This window comes from Streptopelia decaocto (assembly GCF_964273445.1).
Source record: "Streptopelia decaocto genome assembly, chromosome: 3".
NCBI lineage: Eukaryota > Metazoa > Chordata > Aves > Columbiformes > Columbidae > Streptopelia > Streptopelia decaocto.
Window position 1 is genome coordinate 1,623,686 of NC_138656.1, and position 25,116 is coordinate 1,648,801.

At 41.3% G+C, this 25,116-nt stretch overlaps 1 protein-coding gene across 8 annotated transcripts in view; it reads right to left on the minus strand.

Moving 5' to 3' along the window:
- Window positions 1–893: 893 nt before the first annotated feature.
- CCDC88A (coiled-coil domain containing 88A) overlaps window positions 894–25,116 on the minus strand; it is a 61,247-nt gene continuing 37,024 nt past the window's right edge. The window contains exons 16-34 of one of the 8 annotated variants that reach the window (XM_082049901.1): window positions 24,766–24,893; window positions 21,179–21,320; window positions 20,603–20,779; window positions 19,938–20,099; window positions 17,080–17,357; window positions 16,737–16,880; window positions 15,978–16,164; window positions 15,453–15,598; window positions 14,737–14,829; window positions 14,350–14,564; window positions 10,990–11,073; window positions 9,771–9,974; window positions 9,395–9,466; window positions 8,772–8,858; window positions 8,351–8,431; window positions 6,716–6,963; window positions 5,747–6,233; window positions 2,449–2,548; window positions 894–1,903 (exon numbers count right to left, since the gene is read on the minus strand). In XM_082049901.1, the coding sequence (XP_081906027.1) occupies window positions 2,484–2,548; window positions 5,747–6,233; window positions 6,716–6,963; window positions 8,351–8,431; window positions 8,772–8,858; window positions 9,395–9,466; window positions 9,771–9,974; window positions 10,990–11,073; window positions 14,350–14,564; window positions 14,737–14,829; window positions 15,453–15,598; window positions 15,978–16,164; window positions 16,737–16,880; window positions 17,080–17,357; window positions 19,938–20,099; window positions 20,603–20,779; window positions 21,179–21,320; window positions 24,766–24,893 (3,000 nt within the window). In that variant the 3' untranslated portion in view covers window positions 894–1,903; window positions 2,449–2,483. Of the gene's footprint in view, window positions 6,234–6,715; window positions 6,964–8,350; window positions 8,432–8,771; window positions 8,859–9,394; window positions 9,467–9,770; window positions 9,975–10,989; window positions 11,074–14,349; window positions 14,565–14,736; window positions 14,830–15,452; window positions 15,599–15,977; window positions 16,165–16,736; window positions 16,881–17,079; window positions 17,358–19,937; window positions 20,100–20,602; window positions 20,780–21,178; window positions 21,321–24,765; window positions 24,894–25,116 lie in introns of all 8 variants that reach the window. The other 7 variants (XM_082049900.1, XM_082049903.1, XM_082049897.1 and 4 more) reach the window with 7 other exon arrangements.

Here is a 25,116-nt window from a genome sequence, read left to right on the forward strand (position 1 = left end):
TCTGAAAGTGGTCAGGCTACTCGGCGGTTTAACGGTTTGAAATGCAGCGGTCCTGGGGAAATCCAGTCACAGACCCTGAAACCAGCCTGAAAATACAATTTTCCTAGTATTTATGGTATTGCAATTCTCTTTCAAAACAGCTGTGGCTTAGCGAGGGCTACCGGCGTTGCACACGTTGTCTCTTTGTCTATGACTTTTCCGTCAGTCTCTGTGGCTGCGTCCGGGTATGGGAAGGGCACAGAAACCGGGCCAGACGCCAAACTCAGCGGGAAAACCGTTCCGACGGCGGCGGAGCTGGGGCTGGATGGCGGAGCTGCTGCCACCGGAGCGCTGGGGTCAGGTCACTCTGCAGAAACCAGCATCGCGCCCTCCCCAAAATGCGGGACAACCCCGGCATGGAGAACAAGGGCCCAGCGCCGGCCGCCCGTCCGCGCCGCTGCTCAAAAGAAACCAGCGATTTTAATGAAATACCAGGAATGTCTTCAGGGAATAATGGAAATTCTGCGTGCTGGGAAAGCTGCAAAATCGGTCCTGTTTGCGCTTCAGAAAAAATAAAGTTGAAATTCTCTGTGAAAACAATCCCGGGATCAATCAAATGTTTATCTTGGACAAACAAAATGTTTCGATCTAGATCTTTCAACACGTTTCACCACAAAAAGTATTTCCAAAGCAAGTCACTTCAAGGAAAAAGCACAATAGAATTTCCCACTCTAAAGCTCAGCGAACCTTCCTCTTTCTTCCCCTTTTGGACAAAATGTCAGGAGGGTAAGAAATGGATCCGTGGAATAAGAACTCAACGCGCCCTCATTCTGGATCTGCTGTCAACTCAGGTGCGCTGCCCCCAGCGCCCTGCAAACGCTTGGAAGACAACAAAGGGATGAGACCACGGAATGTACCCATAACGTTTGTCAACTTTAATAGAAATCAGTAATGAACAAAACGTATCTTACTAATAAAAGGGGAACTGATTGTAAAATGCATATGATATTATTTACATTTTTTGCCATCAAGAAACCTCCTAGGCCACAGTTAAAAGACAAGAAACAAAAATGAACGGTCAATACACAAACATCATAAGATAGTCTTATCCTGGAAATGCCATTGCTTGAAAACAGCCTTATATTAAAATAAAAGTTAGAGAGAAATCATAGCCGACAATTTCCTGTCAGAAACTTCCAACATATAGACGCAGAATAACGTGGGGATGTGAAAAACACAAATGACAAACAAGTTCCATAGAATCCCATCAGCCCACGACTCCCCCTTTTGTAGTTACCCAACTTTTCCGTGTATGTAAACAAATGTTGCTCTTGCATTACGCAACAAAAATCAGCATCACCTTGTTGCAGAGCCATTCCATGCAGGTTACGCTAACCAAGTAAGGCACTGAAGTGCCAGGAAGCTGTGAGGTTTTGGTATCTGTACATACAGTCCATTGCAACAAAATACTACAGCATTTCTTTTAGATTTACAGACACAAATATAAACTGCAAGTTATGGGGTATTTTTGGCTAATTATTAGCAGAAGCTTAAGCAAATCAGTGGCTAATTTCATAAACAGAAGATGAAAGAAGGTTGTTGGTTTGTTTTATTTTCCTGGAGTAATTCTTGTGACCTTAAAATTCTTGGTCCTTAGGGAGATGAGAACTGTCCTTTAGTCAGTAGATCTTAACAGTGCAATGTGCAATAATTCCTAAGCCCATCTACACATTTTCGGCAGTAGACTCCAGTAGAGCTCCTTGATTCAAGGAAGGTAGGTAGGTAGGTTTTTATTTCTTGCCTGCTCTAGTCACGAAGAATGTACAAAAATTCCCTCAATTTTTATTACTGATTCCTACAGTCGCTGTCGTGTTACTTCAGATATAAAGGCTTCATACTGAGATACTGAAGGACACTTTTCTCTCTGTGTTCAGCCGGAAGGTAGAAAGAGAAAAGAACATCAGAAAAGCTGGAAGGGTGGAAGCGTAAAATGCAGAGTTAGGCGGCTAACAGAACTAACAGCACTACCAGCATGCACCAAAGGGCGGGCACGAGTCGACAGGAGGACAGGGTGCCACAGACAGCCTTTAGATAAAAAGGCACTTTCCTTGTGCTACAGAATACGTGTTTTCTTAAACTCTTTTAGATTTATCCGTCCCTTTCTAAGAACCGACTTCAATATTCCTCCTTAGTGGGATTTCCTTGAACTTGCTTCTTCAAGAGGTTTGAAAAACAAGAATAAATGGAATTCTTACAGGCAAAAGGCTCCTTGGGATGAAGTTCCCTGCCTACACAAAGTAGCTGCGGGAAACCAACCTGGTCTGGCTTAGCTAATAAGCAAGGGAGCAGCCAGTTAAGCAAGCGGTATTTACATCTGGTTAATGCCATGTGCACTTGCCCTTATACGTAATGCTGTTAGTTTGTTGTAAATGAAATTAATCTCATTTACAGTTTGGGCAGGAAACTCACCACTTGGCCCACATCTCATGTAGTGGGTAATAGAATTAGGAGCTTTGCTGCTCCCTAGACCTGCTTTTTGAATGTCTGCTTTCTGGGATAGCTTCCACATCTGCAGAGAAAAGCATTTCAGGTTATTCATTGTGTTTACCAGGACATGAAAAACACCCTCATGCATTAAAATACATTCTGCTCATTAGTGGAGCACAAGGATATACCAACACTTCTTGTTTTAAGAGGAAAGGACAGAGGAGAGGGTAGGAGACACTGGCAATACCTACTCAGCAACATTCAATTCATCTTAGCATTTAGAATAACCAGCTATTGTTTTCAAAGCCACCAGCAGATACACTTAATTTTTAGATACACTAACCCTGATTTTCTGCCTGTATGAAAAGGAAAAAAAGCCAATCAGATGTAATTGAGGCTGAGTGAACTTGGCAGACAACTTATCTTTGCATTTTTTACCTGCTACACATCGACAGAAATGTTCACATTCAGCTCTGCAAAACAGAAAATGATCTTTGCATGCAACAGCCTGGCCGTGCAAACACGCAGCACCATCATTTACTACCCGCTTAAAGCCAAGCGTCAAGCAAACCTTTCACTGCGAGCAAATCACCGGGCCTGAGCAAAAAAGCTCTTTTTGGCCAGCAGCAACATAATGAGCGTTCATGATTATCATGCAAAGCCCTCGCTTAGTGTGTGTTCTACCCACAGCAACGGCTCTTTACACCTTGGCCTTGCTCATTATTAGCCAGGGTTTGGTGGTCACGCTGGAGACTTCCTAATAAATAAAGTTATCTGGAGACAATATTGGTGGTTTATGTAGCTGGAACAGTCTAAGAAGCAAAGCAAGACAAGGCCGGAGATGAGATGGGAGCGCACTGGAAAGCCTGTGTGATGTCTCAAACAACAGCAGCTGAGCTGAACAGGAGATGCTACAGCACCTCTGGTCACCAACCTTTCTGTGCTCCTCACAAGCAGCCCTGCAGTCGGTGGAGAAAAACACAGACACAGGAGCATACTGTGGGTTTATAATAAGCACTCTCCGAGCTCAGACCATTTTCTAATTCTTTCAACAGCTTGCAAAATGTGTTCTGCACATGGCGAAAGGCTCAGCTCCACGCTGGTTCAGCCCTCTGCCGGTTAATGAAGTCAAATACATGACCCAAGATGGGAACAGTGACCTCGCTGCGTGTGAACTGAAGATTCTATCTCAGATTTGGGGTTCGTTTTGAAGGGTGAGCCCGTTCTCGAGGGCAGCGGCCAACAGCGCCGGGAGCAGCGGCCGCTGGAGCAGCTTTGCCCCAACCCCAGTGGCACCCCGGGGTGCACAGCAGCACCGGGACCACACAAACTGCTGGCCAAGGAAAACTCAACTGCAAAAATCAGAATATGCCTTTCGTTATTTTATATCTTTATTTTCCATTTTATATATTTTTCCTCTAGATATATTTTCATCCAGGTTTTTTACAGCGTATGTAATTTTGACCTACCGTAACTGTCAGTAATTATTTCCTCTTGCAAGAAAGCGCTCTCTGAACCTAATGTATTTATAGTTTAAGTACAATGCGATTTTAAATTCTGTTTAGATTTACCACTGAGAAGTTCCAAGCAATTGGAGAGACAGTGGCGTATTAAGTAATTACAGTCTGACATTTCTCTTTAGCTGGTCATCTGGGATTTAATGACTTATTTGCTTAAGAGTTCCTATACTCCTGTAGTTTTGCAAGAAAACGTTGTTATTTTTTCTTTTATTTAACTATGTTAATGTAACAGGTTTTTTCTGTTATTTTTTATACATCTTGTTTTCTGTTCTATTAGTGTTACTGCTTTTAAGAAGAAAAAATTAATTTCCACCATAATGGATAGAGGTTTTATTGCCGCACATCACAGGAGTCTCATAGAACTGTGATCTGACTCCTAAGAAAACCAAACACTGCCCCACATTTGTACACCAGACGTGGAAAGACAAAGCACAGAAAAGAGAAAAGGTGGAAAGGGTCATTTTTTCATTACAAGTGCTGTGTATCGTGTGGCTATTTATTGCCTCTTCATAAGAATGATCATTAACATTTAAGACTATGAATGGTCTATTTATTAATGGTCAAGTATGTTGGTAAGTATGAAGAGTAATTCATATTTATTGTGCAAGCCAGAGCACTGAATTATTGGGCCGTAACTTGTTCCTTGTGCAAAGTGCATTTATGCCAGGACATGGCACACATGGAAAGGGTAAGACACTGCAATCTCTCTAAATGCTTCTTTTCATTCTTGAAATAAGGGGGGAAAAAGTATTTTGACTCCAAATACACATCAGAGTGTTACTGATACATATGAAAGCACGAGCACAACTGCAAAAAGCTGCCTGGGTATTGGAAATCCTGTTGTTCACAGCGCCATTTCTGGCAATGCAGCATGCAATGGCTTTAACATGCATTCAGGAACGCACAGGGAAAAACCAAAATGCTTGGCGTGCGTGACAAATAAAAATATAGCTTGTACTATAAAGATGTTTAAAGGCATGCAAAATATGTACAGTGCAATTAATGTTTCATGCAAACTTTGGTGAGGTTACAATTTTACATTCAAACATGCTGGAGTACACAACTGAGCCTTGGCAAACAACACCCACAGATCTAACACAAAATCATTTTTCATTTGTAGTGGAATTTTCTCTAAATCCAGTGGACAATGAGAAGAACACCTATATGTCATATTAAACTATATATATATATATATGTTTATATATATGTAATGGCAGAAGTTCCTTCTCACACACAGCCATACTCGTACCACACGGTTTGATTATCCTCAGACACCAGGAGCGGGGATTCGGCCTCGCTGCTGTTTGCCCGGGGGGCAGGAACGTACTCCCCCGTGGCACCTGCGCGCAGCTCACCGCGAGCACACTGCTCGTTAGCACAAGGCTGCTCGGGATTTTTCGGTACGGATCTAAACGCCGACGTATTGGCCTGATTGGGTGGTTTTGGTGCAGATCTTTGAGGCAATCCGCTTATATTGCTAACTAATTCGGTGTTAAGGGATAAAAAAGGCTGCGCCACGATAAACGACCCTGCACTGTCCTTACCAGATGTACCGACCTTCTCATTAAACGTATTTGTGTTTAGCAACGTTCTCTCGTGGCAATTTGCCCTTTCCATCCTCGAAGTCTTAGGTACATCAGAACTACATCCTAAATGACAGGGTTTAACTGAATGAGCTGCATTGCTGTGTGGGGCACAATCTATCCTGTAAGCCACACAGTGAACAAAAGGAGGGGAGAACTGGTGTGCTGGGTACTCACTGGAGGCTGCCGGGACGCTCCTGTCGCCGGCGGCTGGGGCTGGGTCAACCGAGACAGGCTGCCTACTGTCCTTAGACAAGAAATCGTGAATGCTCGTCCTTCGCGTGGTTCCTTCCGCCGTGGAAATGACGCTGCTCGCCCGAGGTAAGGTGGCGTACGGATTGCAATCTCTCGACTGGCGCTGGGACGTGGTCGCTTGGATTTTTTCTTTCACCGATTTGCCTTTCCCTGGAGCACCCGATGGGAATTTTATTGGAGAGCTAGTGAAGTAGGGATCTTCAGTCTTGCGAAGGCTGGGCCTTACCAGTTGTTCTGGTTTAATGGATCGTCCATCTGAGAAATCAGCTGTGGTTTTCACACTGAACGATCTCACAATGCCACAGCCGCCGGACGGCTTTCTGAGCTTCTCCTTTCCCGTCAGCTCTGCGGACTCGGATAAGCTTCTCATGACTTCATCTAAAAGATTCTCTTCGCTCGCAGATTTCATCTGTCAAAAACACGAAACATCTTGTAAATCTATCAACTGTAATTTTGACATTTCTTAAGCAATATTCATGGACGTAAATGAAGAACAATTCTAAAAAGACTGGTCTGTGCAGCGGAGATTGACTTTCTTACCTCATTCAGAAGCCAGAATGGGTCAAGCTGCGAAATCACAGAATCCCAGAATGTCAGGGGTTGAAGGGACCTGGAAAGCTCATCCAGTCCAATCCCCCCATGGAGCAGGAACACTCAGATGAGGTTACACAGGAAGGTGTCCAGGTGGGTTTGAGTGTCTCCAGAGTAGGAGACTCAAATCCCACATGATTTTGTGTATAATACAGCGAGTACAGTTTATCAAGATGCAGTCCACACTACTGCTTAATGCAGGCAGAACCAGAACCTCCCCAAAGCTTCAATGCTGTTCTCCTAGTACTTCTGTGCCCATTTACGGCATAACACACAGTGACAATACTTTTTCCAACTAACCTCGCTTGAGGTACTCTTGTTGCTTTCTTCTAGGAACTGCTGCAGGGTAACAACTTCGCTGCCGGGAGAGCCGGTTTTGCTGCGTTTCCCGCGCGCGTGGGGCGTTTCGGGGGTGCGGGACCTGGCGTGGGCGCGCAGGAGCTGGCTGGGGCTGCTGCTGCTGCTGGACCAGGCCTCGTGCTCGGGCAGCAGGCTGAACTCCCCGCTGCTGTGGCTCTGCGGCCGGCTCGCGCTGCTCGCCGCACCTGCTGCGGGTTTAAAGTTGCAGGGGTCCGTAAGAAACGGGCAGGAAAGCTGTTAAACAGCATAACCTCACTCAAATCTGGAACGTCATCACATTCAGTTAACAGTGATTCTATTTAAAATACTAAAAAAATGCTTTTTTTACTCAAACCAAATATATTATTAATACAATTGCTCTCCCCTGACTTACCACTTACAGCCCTTTAAACGTTACACAGTAGCATGTGAATTAAAAAAACTACCTTTCAGTTATAATCTGGGCCTCCCTCTACACATCAGGACGACACCTCCACTCTGGTTCAGCATCCCTGCCAGGCACACGTTCCAATGTACTCTTAATGAGTTTTACATTCAAGAAAACACGAAAGATGAAATGGGAAAAAAATACTTCCTTCAGTAAGAACTATTTTCAAATGCTGCTTCTCCAACAGTTTCTGACATTACATTAATTTATTACAACTGTGGCCTGAAGGAAGCAAATGGCATTACATTCAAAATACATTCCACAACACCAGTTCTTTTTATTTTCAGTAATTGTGAATTGTTTAAAAAATACTGATGAATAATCAAGTATTTCCTGCTTTGTGTCACTCCTAAGAAATGAAATTAAGTTTGTGGGAAGATGAACTGTTTACAGCAGAGATTTCTAATACAGTATAGAAACAGGGGCACAGATTACTTCCAAGAAGCTTTTATAAAAGGGAGCCAAGAAAATGGACAAAGAAAAAAGCCAACCCACAAATAAAAATCTTAAGCTAGCATTTCATCTCTAGCTTTCCAAACAAACAGATACTGTTTAATAAACACAAGCCATAAATATTAAATGAAGTCTTGAGTTGGCAGCGTTCTAGTTTAATATGTACAATGGTCTCCAGCTAGAATGGCCATTAAAAACAAAAATACATCAAGGCTTGTAATATATGAAATTTGGAGAATATTGCTAAATCCAAGAACATTATGAACCTATCGAAAACAAAATCCAGAGGTTTCCAGGATGGAATTACAAATGCCATTTGTCTGCTTTGCATTGTATGCTATAGAGCTTTACAGCAGCAGTGCACACGTGGTAGGATGCTGGGAGAAAAAATGGAGCAACTTCTCTGCTTGAATAGAAGTGATTTTAAAGTAATTTGGGGGCATTTCTTATTTTGTAACATCGTTACTTGGGTTAGGTTTGGTTTAAAATAGTTTGTAACTTATATACTAATATTGATTAAAAACATAGGCTCTACGGATACTCATATACTTTCCTAATTTGCGGAAATGCTTAAAGAAGAACATAGTGGTGTGTTGTGGGAATGCGTGTGGTTGTTCTTTTTTTAACCTCTCTAGATGACCCTACAGAGACATTAATGGAAAGGAAGGATGTCCATAAGTTCATGGAGAGCATACCTTTGACTTCATGGAGCGAAGCGTTGTTATTGCTATTGCTAGTGGACGTTCTGCCACTATCGAGGCTGGCTGGTCTGGAAGCTAAACGGACAATTCGGAGACACGGTGATGAACAAAACGGCACAGCAGGCGCCGCGGTACCTACACGTTCTGGTGCCAGAATGCCCAGAGGCAGGAACCATGCACTATTTCACATGCCCACTGCCAACAAAGTGGTTTCTTAGAGATCAGAAAGCAAAGGGAATTCCAGGCAGCCCCGGAGGGCACTTGAGAAAAGGGCACGACAGGAACACTGAGGTACAAGGGGAGGAAGAGAGAAATAGTGTACGTTTAGAACTGAAACGGGGTGATTAGTGGGAAACCAGGGCTGACGGACGGAAGGATGGGCAGGCAGAAAGCTGCTCGTGATCAGGCCACTTACAACAGATCTGACAAGGAACCTTGCACATTGTTGAAATGCCACGAACAGGAGGAGCAAGAGCATCTGCACAGACTATGTCCTGTACTCCTATCCAATACAAGGGAAATGTGCTGTTACCGTCTTCAAAAACCTTTGCTGCTCATACTCATTAAGTGTTCACAGAAGAGTTAAAACTTCACTTCTAAATAATCTATGATAGCTTTCAATTCATGGCTTGGCTTGAAGGAACAGTAATGATTTTATAAAATGCAGTACATGACAAATTTAGGTTTCACTGAACAATAAACATTGGAAAATCTGGCCAGATTTGGAAATATTTTTTGTAGGACTGGAATGATAACTTCTTTTATCTTACTAATAACTCCAAATGATTTTTTTAAAGGGAAAACATTTTGATCCTGTTCAGATGCACTTCACAGATACTTTCTACTAGAGATATAGAACATCTATCTGATGCGGTAGTTAAGAAAGAAAAGCACAATCTGCAGAAATGACACTGTACATTCAAGAGATACACAAATCACAGAAAACATGCTCACTTGTTTCACTTTTTTTTTTTTGCAAACTGCGCTAACATTCACATAATATATCCATAATTAATTTAATTAAAGTTCACATCTTACCATGAACTCTTGATCCTGTACTAGAGTCATCACTAATACCTTGCGGACTTACGTCTTCAAAGGATGTAGTATCTATACACAGAGACATAAAATAAGATGTAAAATAAAATAAAAAGATTATTGGCATATCTATCATCTGAAAACAGACTATAATATTTTTCAAATGAATCAATTTTTACTTAGGAAACATTCTGTAGGAAAAATGCCGAAACATTCAATAACTGCAGCGGTTAAGCCTATTCAGTACCTTAGCACTGCGACTCGATTATTAAGGTTGCTTTTGGCTGAAAAACTTCAAGCATAAGTCAAACCAATATTTACATGACATTGCTGTTACACACAGTCACATCACGGTGCAAAAAGCTTCTACCTATACCTTTATTATTTAGCAACTGCTTGGATCTGAAGCCTGCAGAAGAGTTGCCAGCTGCAAAGTTGATGGCTGTGGTAGAGAAGGCCAGAGCTCCCAACTCCTTCCTCCTTTTACCCGCAGATATATCATCAGGACCCTCCAGATGCTCAGAACTACCTGTCCATTGTCCTCCTGCCAGGACCATGGACTGCACCAGGTCATTCATGGCTGGGATGCAAATGAGAGCAAATGATCAGCATGGGCAATGTATTTGCTTCGGTTCTTACTCTGTATTGCAAATCATTTGACAGTTTTCTAAGCGATAAAGCGCATTGAGGGCTGGAAGATAAAGACACAAGATCATCCGCATTACGACATGCAATCAGCTCAATGAATGAGAAGTGGGGTAAGGCAGAGACTTCTTTCAGCTCGGTATGGTTCTTAAAACTCATTTTACCAGGTATTATTGCCATGCTTGCGCTGCAATGATACGTCACATCTATGTTAGAAGCCTTGATATACTGTTGGTAATGATCGAATGGGATGAACAAAGTGGGCAGAGGCGCTAACAGGATAAAACGTCAACAATGATATGGGATCCTTGTACAGTGCAGGTTACTGCAGGGATACTGTATCTTATAGAGTAACGAATAAAAGGATCTGAAATAGATGACAGCTGATGATATTCACCTTTACTTCACAAAACTAGAGAAAACTGTCCACCCCTCGTTAAAAAAATCAAATCAAATCAATCAATACAACATTTTGGCAACAACAACTGGTGAACACTTGAAGAGTGACAGACCACCACACAGCCTTGCACCATCTTCTACGCTTTCTTTAAATACAAAATTACACCGATTTCTTAACGAAAGGCTTATGAAATGTGGAATTTGGGACCATTTAGCTTAACACAGTGCACTGTAAGTTTATATACACATAGAGACATGTGTATATAGACAACTATGTATACAAATATATGCAACCACAATGCACTGAATATATATATGTATGTGTGCGTGTGTGTGTGTACGTGCACATATATAAAGTATTCAGTGCCAAGGTTTCGAAAAAAAATTAAAAAGCAAAAAAGGAAAAGCTCCAGCTCCTTGTATCGTAGCAGGACTCGCACACTGAAAATAGGAGGAAAAATAACAGCGCAGTCCAGGGAGAGGTTAGTGAAAAATTAGTAATGAAGCCAGTGTAGCCATTGAAAAGAAGCTGAACTGTCATAAAGTCTTACACATGGAGCGACGGTAGAAGGCCTTCATTTTGTCTTTTTCCTTCGGTCTGTTCCTCAAAAAGGGCAGTCTTTTCAGTGCAACCACTTTTATGTCATAGCATGAGGAAAAACGGAAACAGGGAAATGAAAGAAAAAAGGGAGAAGAACAGATGGAAGTTAAATGTTGAAACTAAGGACAGAAATGAATGTCTGAGCTTAAGCTATGTACACTACGCTAAAAACTATCATTCTCGTGCTTCTGTGTGATAATGAGATATGAAAACTACACTGAAATATGACAATTGCACTATGAAAACTTCAATATACTCAGAAACGCACCGACAACAATGGTGAGGAGTGTGACACGGTTTGAAGGATCTAACTGCCAAGCTTGTGAAAAAATCAATGCAACTTCCTTGCAGACAATTCTAGCAATTGACAATTACAGTTTTTACTGTGAAAAATAACATTTCATTAACATAAAGAAAAATGTGAAGCAAAAAAAGCTGAAAATGAAAGCAACTCTAAGTACAACTTCTACTTTAAAAGATGTTCACATCGTTCTTCTTTGAGATTAATAACTTTTGTAATGTTTTGCCCCGCATCTCTAGCAAGACACAATCTTTTATCATTCTTCACTGGTTACATTTTGAGCTCATTAATTTGGGTCATCTACTGTCTTGTGGAAAAAATGACATGGACCTTATGTTCAATCTACTGCTCGTGTGCACTGAATTTAACATCCTACTGAAACAATCCACTTCAACTCTGTAAGGAGAAAAATAAGATCTATTGTCTGGAATGATATACACCTAATTTTTTAGCTGAAAAAATACCAAAGGAAAATCCAAAGCTAAGTGTTGCTGTAACATTTTGGGAGGGCTAAGAGGAAAATGGAGATAATATCAGGAAACAGAGCTAAAATTATGAATTATATTAAAAGATGGAGGAGGGGGAAATCCCAAGTGCATCTTGTTTAAGTGCAAGAAAAGAAAGGCACATGTGCTACCTATATAAGACAGGAGCACAAGTACGATTTCACCTTGGAATTATTCACTATGTAGGTATACAGATCTCTTTATTACGTACATATATTTGTAGGTACTTCAAAATAACTTATTTCATTTTCCTCAGATATTAAAGCATTCCTTCTCTTCTAGATCCTGAGGCAATAAGCCAGAACCAACATCAACCCAGGTGCTTCCTGGCTTAAAAAAAGCAGAAAGGCGGCTAAATAGCCCATAAAGGAGCCATGCATGTTGTATGGCTAATTGTATATCAAATACACAGCTTGGAACAGCCCACCCCAAAGGAATATGAGGCCCTAGGTTTCTAGCAGGTAAATAATTCTGTATGGCAAGTACTGAAATCCTCAAATCGTTCTGCTCATGCACACAAGAAAATGTAAGGCAGACATCTCCTAAATGTTTTGCTAATAGAAAATGGAGCCTAATACACTTCTACTTTCACTGTGATACGATGTGTCTGCTATTTAAAGGTGTTATAGGGGAGGAAACCTATACATCTCCTAAATCCCTTGCTGTCAGATCCCCTGTCCTCTGCCTTCTGCGAACAGCACCCGTTAGTGGCAGCACCTGCGATTTGGGGCCGCAAGCTGCTTCTCTGGCCTCCTGAAGGACACGCAGGACATTTCGCCCCAGCAGTTCCCACTGGAACCACCATTCCCAGCCGCAGGAAACCAGGGGAGACCAAAATTGTCCCCTCCCAGACCCAAAACTGCGGTACCTGAGCATCGCAGAGACAGGCGGCAACTTACAGCTTTTCTCTTTCTTGTAGCTTCTTCCAATGGAAGCCGCTATGGCCAAGGCACTTCTTACAGAAAAGAAAGGAGCCATGGGATCGTGGTATTTAGGATTTACAGTCAGAAGAAACAGACTGCAAAATACACACCATTACTGGTACTTCTCACGCTGTGATATTCTCTTAACTTTGTAAGACACGCTACAATTGTCAGCGCTGAACTAGCAACTAATTCATCCAAATTCTATCAAAACCTGTGGTTTCCACGGTGACGTGCGTAACGGAGGAAGGTCAGGATCCAGAACTAGATCAGCCTTTCCAGTTTGTGGATAAATATACTGGGATTAAGAGGAACGCGAACGAGGTCCACAGAGTAGAAAATTAACAAGGTCTGCACAATTTCCAACCTCTGCTGAGGGTCGGTCCCTGTCACTTCAAGCACAGCCCCAGCGGGAGGGTAACCGCACACTACAAGGTCCCAAGCGTCATGCAAAGAAAACTGTCACGTACAAAAGCTCTTCCAGAACATGGAATTGTTGACAGGGATGCAGATGGTGTGAACCAAAGCGTGCACACTCCCAGTTCAAACTAACACACTTGCAAACACACCCACTGCGGCTTCAGCCACTCGGCGCTTCCACCAGACTCCCAGTTCACATGTAAAAGCAACAGTTGCTTTTTTGAAAGTTCAAAAGTAATTTGGACTTTAATGGACTCTCGCACTGAAAAACACTAAGCTTCCCAAATTGACATATTAGCAAAAGTGGTAAAATGTATCCTTGAACTGCTATTTTCTTCAGTTATTAAAGAATCACAAATCTGATTTTACGTTTCCCTGCATGTTGTTTTACTCTGCCTAAGCTTCTGCAATAAGCACAGAAGTAAAAAATTCATTGTGATGGCTTTAACACAGCAAATTCACAGCTGGCAGAAAAAAATGGATATGAATCTGCTGTCTTTAGAAAGCAGACGTGAAATTTTCAAAAAGTATTGCAAAGATTTTAAATGAAGTTTAATACACATGTATTCTGATGCTTTTACATGCACAGCCAAAATGCTTTTGGTGCATAATTATTCAATAGAATCATTCCACCCTGCTAACTTGGCTGTAACACCATCTCTGAGGTTGTGAGAAACCAGGCAGTTTACGATTCATGCCAAGAGCGGATAACAAAAAATACAGATCCAAAATGTAAATGCTGCACAGGATCTGGCCTTTGATGCTGTGGGTGTCCTAATGTGATGCCTTTCGGGCTCTTCCAAAGTCTGCAAATTGTGTCCAGAATGTTCCATCTACCCGCACCTCTGGAACCCTGCTCAGGCTCCCTCTCAGCCACTTCATTCTCAGCTTTAGGGTCAGTAACAATTCACATCTTTTTAACATTTACAGTTTCAGGAATGCTAAAAACTAGTTCCTGCCCAAACACTCAGGAGTTTGCAAGACATCAGTATAAATCTGGCATTAACAAAGGAATTCAGGCTTCTTTCCTAAGGACTTTAATTCTCTTTAAAAATCCTTCACAAGGCATAGCCTTTTCCAGCCCCTCTTCATTTTCAATCGTATCAAAAGGACATTTAGGCACGGCTCATGAGTAGAAAGCGCTGTTTCGCAGTACTCACTGCTACTCTTCTTGGTGCCCAAGGTCTGTCCGTCCTCCAGCGAGTTGGAGCCCACGGAGGAGCTGTCCTGGCTGTCCTGCTGGGGCAGCTGCAGGAAGCCCTCGCTGGACTCGGAGCGCGTCGGCGTCAGCGTCACCGACTTCAAACGTTCTCGATTAACGTCCTTCTTAGATTTGATCAGCTTCCTCATTTTCAGAGTGATCCAGTTGCCCCTCCTGTTATCAATGACACGGGACATTTATAACACGTTACTGAGGACTTCAGACAAGAACACAGACATGACTCTGCTCCCTCAAAGTTTAACACAATCTTGATTTTCAGCTGGAACAGCTGAAGCTACATCAGCCTTTACATGCATGTTTATTTTTATATCGTGTTCATCAGTACCTTCTTGGTGGAGATGGTTCATAAAATTTATACTGATCCATTATCTTCTCCTCCAGTTTCTCCTTCTGTCGCCTTAGTTCATTTAGCTTGTCACTGTCAACAGAAATTAATGATGATGTATGTTTCAAAAGTGTATGTATAATGTGTGAGTAACGTGTTCCTCTGGGTATCAGCTATCTGAAAGTTGTCCCTCTTCATGAGGAATTCTTATATAACACTTGTTCTTGTTGAAAACAAATCAAGAAATATGCAACAAGCAAGCAGTCTTACATTTAACATTGACGTAACATTGAAAAAAATCCATTTGCCTGTATTAAACAACAGGATTTTTCCCTTTTTTGAAATAATAATAAAAAGCGTATAGGTTCTAACAGAATCATTTAGACAAGCACATTTTCTCTTCTTTCAAATTCAAAGTTTACAAGCAACCCTGGGAACTTTGCTTGTAGTGGAATGAGGAACGAATAACATTATGATTCCTCACGTGCATCATCAGTAATGAACACATTGCACTGATGCTTTAGAACTAAAAACATGCTTGTAGTTTGAGTTATCTGCTTCTCACAAATCATTAACATTTTTATTGGAAAAGGAGAAACACTTCAGAAGTAGCACATATGTTTATTTCTATAAAAAACAGAAGCTTTTTTTTTAAAAAAAATACAGGTTCTAGTGTAATGCCCTAATCACAGTAATTCCATTGTTTTAAAACTCACATGTACTGCCTTTGCTCTACATGGAAGAGATCCTTGCTTTCCATATTCTGCTCAAGTAATGTTCTATTCTGTAGCATTAATGTCTGGATTTGATCTAGCAGATGTCTGTTCTCCTCTTCCAGATTTCCTTTAAGCTGGCTAAGCAGCTGTTAAAATACATGAAATGGTACATGCATATATACGTGAGCATATTATACACATAGATAATGAGATTTGAAAGAAAATTTAGGTCTACAAAGGATTCTCAGAGTCAAATCGAACAGAAAACTTAACTCAATCCTGACTCAACTGACAAAAGGCTCTTTGGTGCTTTAAATAACTTACAACAGTTTACCTAACACACGAGCCCCAATTTTTGTATTTCCTGTACAACAGGCAAACTAATTTGTCTTCAGACCCACTTCATTATCTATAAAGCAAATGACTAATTCTCAAGCACTTCATATCATTTTATGAATCTACAAATACACTTCTATAAATATTACAATGATACCAGTCATGAAAAAGAGCAGAATGCTCACATACCTCACATTGATTATTGAGTTTTGTCGACGTAATATCCAGTTGTTGGTACTGTTCTTTGAGTTTAGAAAACTCAGCTTCTAATCGTGTTTGTTCCAGTTTGGAATTGTTCAATAGTGTTTTCAGATTCTTATGATCGGTTTGGAGAACTTCATTCTCTCTCAAGAGCTGACTGTATGTGTGACTGAGCCTGGAATTAAAAAGCACCATAAAAGAATAACATGAGATAGAAGGAAACGTGTTCGTTACTCACATTCCGTCTGAAACACGAAATTTTCAAGGCTCTTCCATAGAATACAGAGAATAACTTCTTACTGTCGCATGCTGTAGGTAAGTCATTTCTTGGTCTAATTTTCTTAGGTAGGTGCTCTGCCTTTAAGCCAAACACACCAGGTTCTCCATATGTTTAGAAATAAAGCAGGATTTCTAAATGTGGACATCACAACTAGTTTTAAGATGCCACTTTCCAAAATATAAGAATCTTACAAAAACAGGTAGAATTTCTTGCCAACGCAAAAGAGCAAGGGAACAGGAATGGCCCAAACTTCGGCAATGACGGAGGCTGCGTAGATTTGTCCCTGCACGTCCCTTTCTAAAACCAACCCCTCCTAACACGCCGAAAGCAGGAGGTGTTTATTTATGAGCCTCCAAACTGAAGCATCAGGTACTAAGAAACATGATCGGATATTATACACCACTTGTTTAGCCTGTTCTGGCAGGTGCTCAGAGCCCTACGACAGACACAGCAGGTTTCCGCGGTACCTTTCGTTGTCATCGCGAAGTTTTTTATACTCTGTTGCCACTGTTTCATGTTTTTCGTTTTGCTGCAGCATCTTCTCCTGTTCCACCTTGAGGACTTTCTCCAGTTCCTCCAGCTGCACTTTCTGTTTCAGCAACTGATTGTACCTGCAAACAACAATCATATTTAAGTTTCTTTTTTTTTGGAATGACAACAAAATATGGAGTATTTTTAAAAGGTGATCTTTCAAAGTTTTAATATCTTAATGTTAATATTTAAGTAATAGTTTTATTCACACAAGTTATACATTATTTTTTGCTTTTGGCTCAGGAATCGCAGACTCTAATTTTATATGTTAGTATTTACCTGTCTTCTAAGTCCTTGTGCTCCACCTCCAGGTTTTTGTGTGCGGATTTCAGGCTTCCATGTTTGGCGATCAGAGACTCAAACTCGGAAGCTTGTCGTTCGTGCAGGTGCTCCAGCTTTTCGTGGTCTTTGAGAAGCGAATCGTACAGGGACTTGAGGTCCTCCCGCTCCTTGAGCACGCACTCGTTTTCGTTCTCTAAAGCGGACTGCTGGATCAGCAGCTGCGCGTTCTGATTCATCAGAGATGTGCTCTGAGAATTAAGGGTGGAATTTTCAACCTGCAGGCATAAACATTTGACAAGAGTTGCAAATTAATTTCATAGTTTGGATTATCTTGTCTATCTCCTCCTATGGAAAGATTTCTTCAGTTTAACCCTTATCATCTTAGCAACCTTCCAGTCGTTCCATCCTGTGACAGCCTTTAAAGGGAATACTTTGTTCTTGTATCCCAACAGACAATTTCAAGAATATTTTTATAGCAGTAGTATAGAACACACTTAAGCATATGCTTAAATAGACACAGGGATGGGTGGGAATCAAATTATTATTTGCCTTCAAATATCTGCGGAAGTGCTGTCCTCATGTCACATAAGCCAAATCTGTCACACAAATAAAATTAAATGAACTGTCCTACGGCCACTTTTTAAGAAAATGTTTATTGTACAGACTATCTATCGTCACCATAAAATCCTTATTGTACCCATGTATCTTTTACAATGGGAGTTCAAACAGTAGCAGCCATTTAACAGAGACAAAGGGAAATAAAATAACAGCACCTGGAAGGAACTACCCGTGTTGTTTTACTGAGGAACTGCCACCCATGGTTACGTTCCAATGACAGCAATGTCACTTGATCACTTTTTGTATGTGTTTCAAGATCTGCTGGAAAGTACTCTTCCTGTACAAGAGTACAATTTCTCCAACAATTAAGTCAGAACAGTATTAATACATGAAAGCCTTCAACATTAGACAGATTTTTCAAAAACAAATAACACCACCAACTTTACTTTGTGTGCTTCTGGGAAGATTAACCTAATCTAATCCTTGGATATCTTAAAGAGCTGATGATGCCCAACGTGCTTGTCATCTGACCATTTAGGATAGTTCCCTTCTCTCTCCTATTCAAGAGATGGAAACCACAAACCACTGAGGCTTCTCATACCCTCAGGGTATCTATTAAGGAAAGAGAAAAAGAAATCTCTCAGTCCAGTGCACGCTGTTACTAAGGAACAAATCCCTTTCTGCTGGAACTGCAGCATTCTTTGTTCCAGATGAGAAAGCCGAAGCTTTGGCTGGAAATGAAGTCACGTCTGATGGCAAGTGTGTGCTCTGAAACTGCCCCGACTCAACGCCCTGCTGGATTTAGCTCCGAATTCCCAGTTATCCTTTAAGACATCATTTCTCTTGTATGTTCCTTATGGTATCAGGAGAAATAGTAGAATTGCAGTTGTCTAAGAACAGTTTTGACCTAGTCCACGTAGAATGGTTTGTTTTGCATTTCAGATTTTCATGAACATATTTCAGGTTTCATTTTGATTCAGAGTTGTCCTGCAACTTGCCTGAAGCTATGAGCAAAACAGCTGAATTCTCAAGGAAAGAGAAGAACTCCCTGAGTTTGTTGGGTATAAAATAATCCATCATCCTCAGCAACAGAAGCTACATTGCTTGGTGAGGTTCAGCACACAAAAAGGAAAAAAGAAGAGCAGAAAATGCTTCCTTCTCCCAATTCACTGCCTCAAGACTTCCAAATCTCTACAGTTGATTCATCTTCCAGGTTTATCAGATAGGAAAGGCCTGTGCTCCTGTGCAATTCAGGAGGCAAATAAAGAACTACAGAGATATTCCTGTTTTTTTTTTGACACAATGTATTACGAAAACTCAGAGAGTTGCAAATCCCAGAGATCCCCCTCATCTGTCTGACACGGTGTATTTCCATGCCCACCCAGCGTTGTGTTGTGTCCATGGGTTTCCCGGCCACCAAGGGGAGCCCTGTGCACTCGTTACACTGAACACGGAGCTCATCTGCGGCACAAGTGTGCTCTCCCTTCCCCAAAGGAACAGGACGGAACTGGAGGCATCCACAAAACCTGTTGTTTGTTCACTTTTTAAAGACTCCTCCCCTCTGATTCCCATCCACCCCCCATCATTTCTGACATTATTCTGCTGAATTGTGGACTTTGTGTTCCCTCTTTACATAGTTTTGACTCTTAGAGCTCCAAAAACCATTTGATCCACTAACATTTATCAGAGAAAGAAGCTACATCTGTATTTTGGCTGTAAGAGCTGCAAGACTCCGTGGGCAACCATTTTTACCGTTTCCATGGCCACACATTACCTTTTTTGCGTCTGAATTATCTGAATTCAATCTTCACCTATTTATTTAGTTTTCAGAGGCTTTTTCCCAAGCCTTCTGTACTTACTAACACCTTGATTTTCCTCTTAGGTATGGCTTTTTTTTTAAACTCTACTTATAAAAATAGGCAAAATACTAAATTCATTAGAGTCTCTTTGGACACGCTATTTCCTTGACCTAATTTAGAAGTTAAAAATAAGTTTAAAAACTTATCTTAGAAGGCTGGGTAAGAGAATCTACTTTACTACTAAGTATAGAGCCAAGAATTTAAACTGGACAAACGTGAAAGATTAAAACCAACTTCTAGAAATGTTATTCTTGATCAGCAAATAAAACATTACTTGAATGCTTTTAGTGCAGATGATCTGCACATTCCTTTCTCTTCCATGTCTGTACCAGAAGCAAAGTGTGACTTGCAATACATTATTGCCATTAGCTTTAAAGCTTTCACTTGGAAAAACGTCCAACTGCTTTTCTTTTTGAAAGCGAACCAGGTAAATATTACCTGCAGCTTGGCATTTTGAGTTTGTAGAGTAGTGTTTTGTTCCTGTAGAGAAACCGTCTGTCTCTGGAGCGCGAGGATCTGCGCCTGCAGATTGCTGTTCTGGCTCTCGAGCTGCTTTAACTGTGTCTTCAGCGCTTGCTTCTCTGCCTGCAGCGTAGCGTTCTTCAAACATGATTTGAAAAGAAAGAAAATCTGAGTTCACAGCCTTTTACTGAACTTCGCGACCAACACAAACAAAGCATCGTGACTTTGCAGAGATTTACAGGGTGGAATAAAATCACCTTATATAACAAAGTAACATACGGTGATATTATCCCTACAGGTTAGGACTGGAAAAAACCGAGTACCTAATATTGTACCTATGGAGATACAGGGGAAAAATCCCCATGACTCATGTACATCAAGATTATATAAGAGGGATTTAAGAGATATTTGTGGATAAAAAAGGGCAAATTCAGGTTTCCACGTTTCCTTTTACATGCGGGTCAAGTGCTTTGCAGCATTCAGAGCAGAACCCGGCTGCTCCATGAACTGCATTTCATTCACATTCTGCTTGGGACAGAAACCAGGTGATAAACTGCATACTTTCTTAATACTCTCCTTCATATTACTGGAACAGCTCACGACAAATAATTAAAATTGAAATAATATTGAAAACATCTTACATTCCTTTCCACTTCGATTAATCTATCCTTCACTTTCAATAATTCTCTCGTAGTTTCCTGATTTTCCTTCTCCCACTTATTGACAGACTGATTTTCTTCTCCACTTCTCGGAGGGGAATTCTGAACCATTCGTTCCTCTTCTTGTCTTTGCTTCAGAGCTTCGTAGTTCTTTTTCACCTGAAATTATTTAGGGCAACTTACATTAGGTTTAGAATTTTCCACTTTCTACATCCTCGTTTATTACCACATTTCTTTTTGTTTTGCCAGTGCACTCAGGCTGTTCAAGGTAGATCAGAAAATGGAACTGAAAATTGCTACTTTTGCTATCCCAAATCAAATAAGCTTCAGAGTATTTATCCACCAATGACTAATTAATAAACTCAAAACCTTTTCATGTGGTTTCTACACTGCGTCTTTATTATTGGAGCCTTAAAAACCAACCATGTCCTTGTCCTCCTTTACATTACGTGAACACCGCTCATCTTTTGCCGTCTTACACAAAAGGCCAAGTGTAGAAATAACACTAGCTGGTACAGCAGTAATTTAATCTTACAGAACAAAGGTCGTTCTCCTTACTGTTTTAAGTTCCTGACGGAGCTGCTGGTTTAAATTTGTTGATTCTTCTAGACGAGCCTCCAAAGCAGCAATTTTTTCCTCCTTTATTTCAAGAGACTTCTTAAGCGTGGATTCTAATTTTGACTCCAAGAGCTTGTACCTACTGATCAAAACACACACAAAAAGTCTTATTTGAGGTATTTAAATTCCTAGATGTCCTGAGAGGGTACCCTCAGAGCTACATTCGAAAGTGCTTGTGTGCCGACTCTCATCAAAAGCATGACAACACCTCAGTATTAATACCCATTTGTCTAAAACAAAGAGAAGACAGTACTCGAAAGTATCTTTGACTCCTTCTTTTAAGACGTATTAGCCATACAAACATGCCTGTTCAGCACAGCAGGAGGGTGCTGCCTTCATCTGGATCGGCAGCGGCTGTGATGACAACGCTCTTCCTTTTGGCTCCACTCCAGCGAATCCAGCGGGGACCTGAACTAAATTAGAATGTGAAGTATTTGGAGAGCAAGATTCTCATCATTTTCCATTTCCTGGCAGCTCACAAAGAGGAGGAGGAAGGAGGGGAGCACAGCACTTTGCAGGTGCACACTCACTGGATGGATGAATGTGCAAATTGCTCGCTCAGCCCAGCTGCCGATATTTTAAGCCTGTTACCACTCCTGATGTGGAAAGCTTTTTTACCTTATTTTTCACCATATTTAACAAGATTGTAAGGCACCCTAAAAAACCCAAACTGCATATTTGGAAGAGAAGCGGTCAGGTTTATAATACATCCGTTTAGTACAGCATCTCCTTTTAGAAAATACTGAAAACCACACTCATTAATCACCTTTAAGCAGTTCAGTCGCTGTACAAGCGCTGAGAATCTGGAAAGCACCCACTTCTCCCCACAGCAGGGTCAGCTGAAATAAACCACTAATATCCCCCCTTTCCATCCTGACCGCGAAGAATCTATCAGCTTAGTGAACGGAATAGATTGCAAGAGACTCCTGGATGAACAGCAGCATTAGATCCAGTCAGGAACTGGAGCAGAAGAGCAATGGTAAGGAATGGAGCAGAAAGCTGTCCAGCCGCATCATGGAGGAGGATCAAAAGCTTAGATTTTAAGGTATGACAAGTAATTCGCAGGGATTTAAGTAACAGGAGGCAGCCTGTGACAAGTAGAACAGACAGCATTTCATCTTCTTGAGCTGACACATATCTTCAGCTACAAATAACAATTTGTTACCAAAAAGTTATACAGTTATGTAGAAAACGAACAAAAAAAGACTAATAGCAAAGACCAAATATCTGGTTTCCTTTTGAACACCTAATAATGGAAGATGGTATAAATTTTCTATCATCATCGAGATCTGAAGATTTCAGATTCAGGGTCAAGATCCACAAATCTGTCTAAAGACAGCAGCCATTGGAAAGGCAAGAGAAAACGGGGAACACTTTGAAGTCACCCCATCAACCGTGGTCAGTGTAGGTCCCGCTACAGACTCTGAAGTGCTGCCACAACAGGCAGCAAAAAACACAAGCAGGGACAGGAAAATTGTGCATTTTAAATTTCTCTTTCAAAACAAGAGAAGCAGACTGAAAATACACTGCCGTGTACTTCTGGCCATCACGAACCCAGGCCTGATGGCCTAACTGTGAACGCCTCACCTTTGTAATAATACAAGGAAAGCAATCCAGGTACCTTTTGGATGAAGGGAAAAGTTGGGGACCTGGAAAGGCAGGATAGTGACAGAGCAGAAGCTCAAAACCACCAACATTTCCACTTTCAAAACAAATATTACCTATTGACAGCCCTCCTGCTCTACACGAAGTTTGAGAAGACATTTAAAACAGCAGCCTAGCCCAAATTCCTTCACATCTAGAACTTTCTGGTCACAAGCCTTAATATACAATATATACATAGCAAAACATGTGCCCCGACTCCTTGAGAAAGGACCAGCCAGTAGAAGCGACCAACAGGGATGTGCGGGGAAGGACAAGAAAATGACTTATTTGCGTGATTCCCACACACAGCTGACCTAGAAGCAAAGGAAGAAACAAAACGGGTCACGATAGGTGCCAGAAGTACATGAAAATTCATTTACAGATTCTAATTTAAAGGAAGATGGATAAAATTCCCCACTCCACAGACATAACACCAAATTTTCTTCCAAATGATGAGTTATAGATCCAATATAACATTATCCTATAAAGTTCAGAGCAAACATTAGTGTTACACGGCCCAAAGTCAAATTCATATAACGTCACAAACCAACTAACCTGTGAGAAGTGAACCCACAAGAGCTGACCTTTAGAAGTATGAGCGCTTGGAAAGGACAAGAGCCATTGTCTGGAAGTAGAAGTAGACTCAGAAATCTTTTCAGGTAGTATAATCTGCAAAAGTACCTTTCCAGAACAATATTCTGTCCCTTGGCAGGAGCACTCACTCCAACCACTTGGAATCTAGAACACGATTTAGAAAAATGTTGCTCCATCTGGATTTCTTAGTCTAAACTGTTTATGCTTCAACTGAGCTCAAGGATTGGTTCTTCTTTCTATAGTGGATTCACCTGTGGACAAACCAATGTGTGCTACACACTCATGTTTAAATAGGAAGAAATCACAGCAGTCAAAGTTCTGAGGACTTTTCTTGACCAAAGTCCTCAGCTGTGAGCTGGGAAAGGCAGATCATAGACCCCAGCAGAAAGCAAGAGGTGGCAACAGATTCGCCGTACAGGATCCTGGCACCAGCCCAGTAACGCAGCACTGGCACCAAGAAAGGGAAACTGGAAAAAAAAGTTGTCTGGTTTTCTTTTGATATGGAAGTCACCAAATCAATCTACATGTTCACGACAAACAGTTGTAGCAGCAACTCATGACAACAAGTTCTTGTTTTGTTTGGGGTTGTGTTCTTTAAAGAGCACAAATGAATAGCATGGTGAAATCCAGACTGGCCAGCAGCCCACACCAGTCTGCCTTTCTCCTGTCACAAATCTTCCCCAAATCCCCGCGGGCTGAGACAGAACACACCACAGAGCAGGGGAAACAGATGCCAGGAGCAGCTGCTTCCCAAGGGCAGGTGTGGCAGAGCGCGAGCGCAGAACCAAGAGCTGGAGACACCCAACTATGGGATCCTTCCCCGCACTGTCAGCGGGAACGCAGCTTCCTCTTGGGGGGAGAATTAGAACGGAAGAGTCGGAAGGAAAGAGCCAGTCTAAGGTAACCGTTATGTGACAGAAACATTTCTAGCAGTCAATCTGTCAAAAAGAACAAAAAAAAAATCCCAACAGCACTCTGGGCCTATTATATTTTGCTGTTCCTGTTCTTGCTGCTAGCTAGAACATAAAACGTTTTAATGATACATTACCTGCATCTACTGACATACTTCAAGAAATTTCTCAGTAACAACAAGTGGTAACTCACATTCACAGTGGAATGCAAAAGCACATCAACTACTTTATTAATTTCAAAGAATAGCAAATTCTGTTTGGGGTCTATTAGTGTGCCTTAAAAATCTAAGAGTATGGACAAAAACTATGTGTAAAACCGTTTTATGAACCAAATCCCCTCATTTCCACCCTGTTCCCGGTAGGCCCTGATGTTCTCACCTGTCATCGCTGCTCTGTTCATCGTGCAAGAGACGCTCCTTGTTTAAGCCGATTTTTTCAAGTTCGTGAGCAAGTTTTTCTAGATCATTGTTCATTTGTTGAGTCTTCAATTTTTCATTCACCAAGTCCTTGGCACGGAAAAAAAATACAGTCAGTATAATCATATCAATAAAATAACGTAGTATTAATCCTAGAAGCACTGGGGCAAGAGTCTTTTATCCCTCCGTGACCTGACTAACTCAGTGTTAACTCCCCTTTCCTTCCAAGTGTTGTCTCAGCGATTTCAGACACTCCATTGTAACTATAATTTGATTGCTCTCCAGTTGTTTACTCTGCCCTTTCTGTAGATCT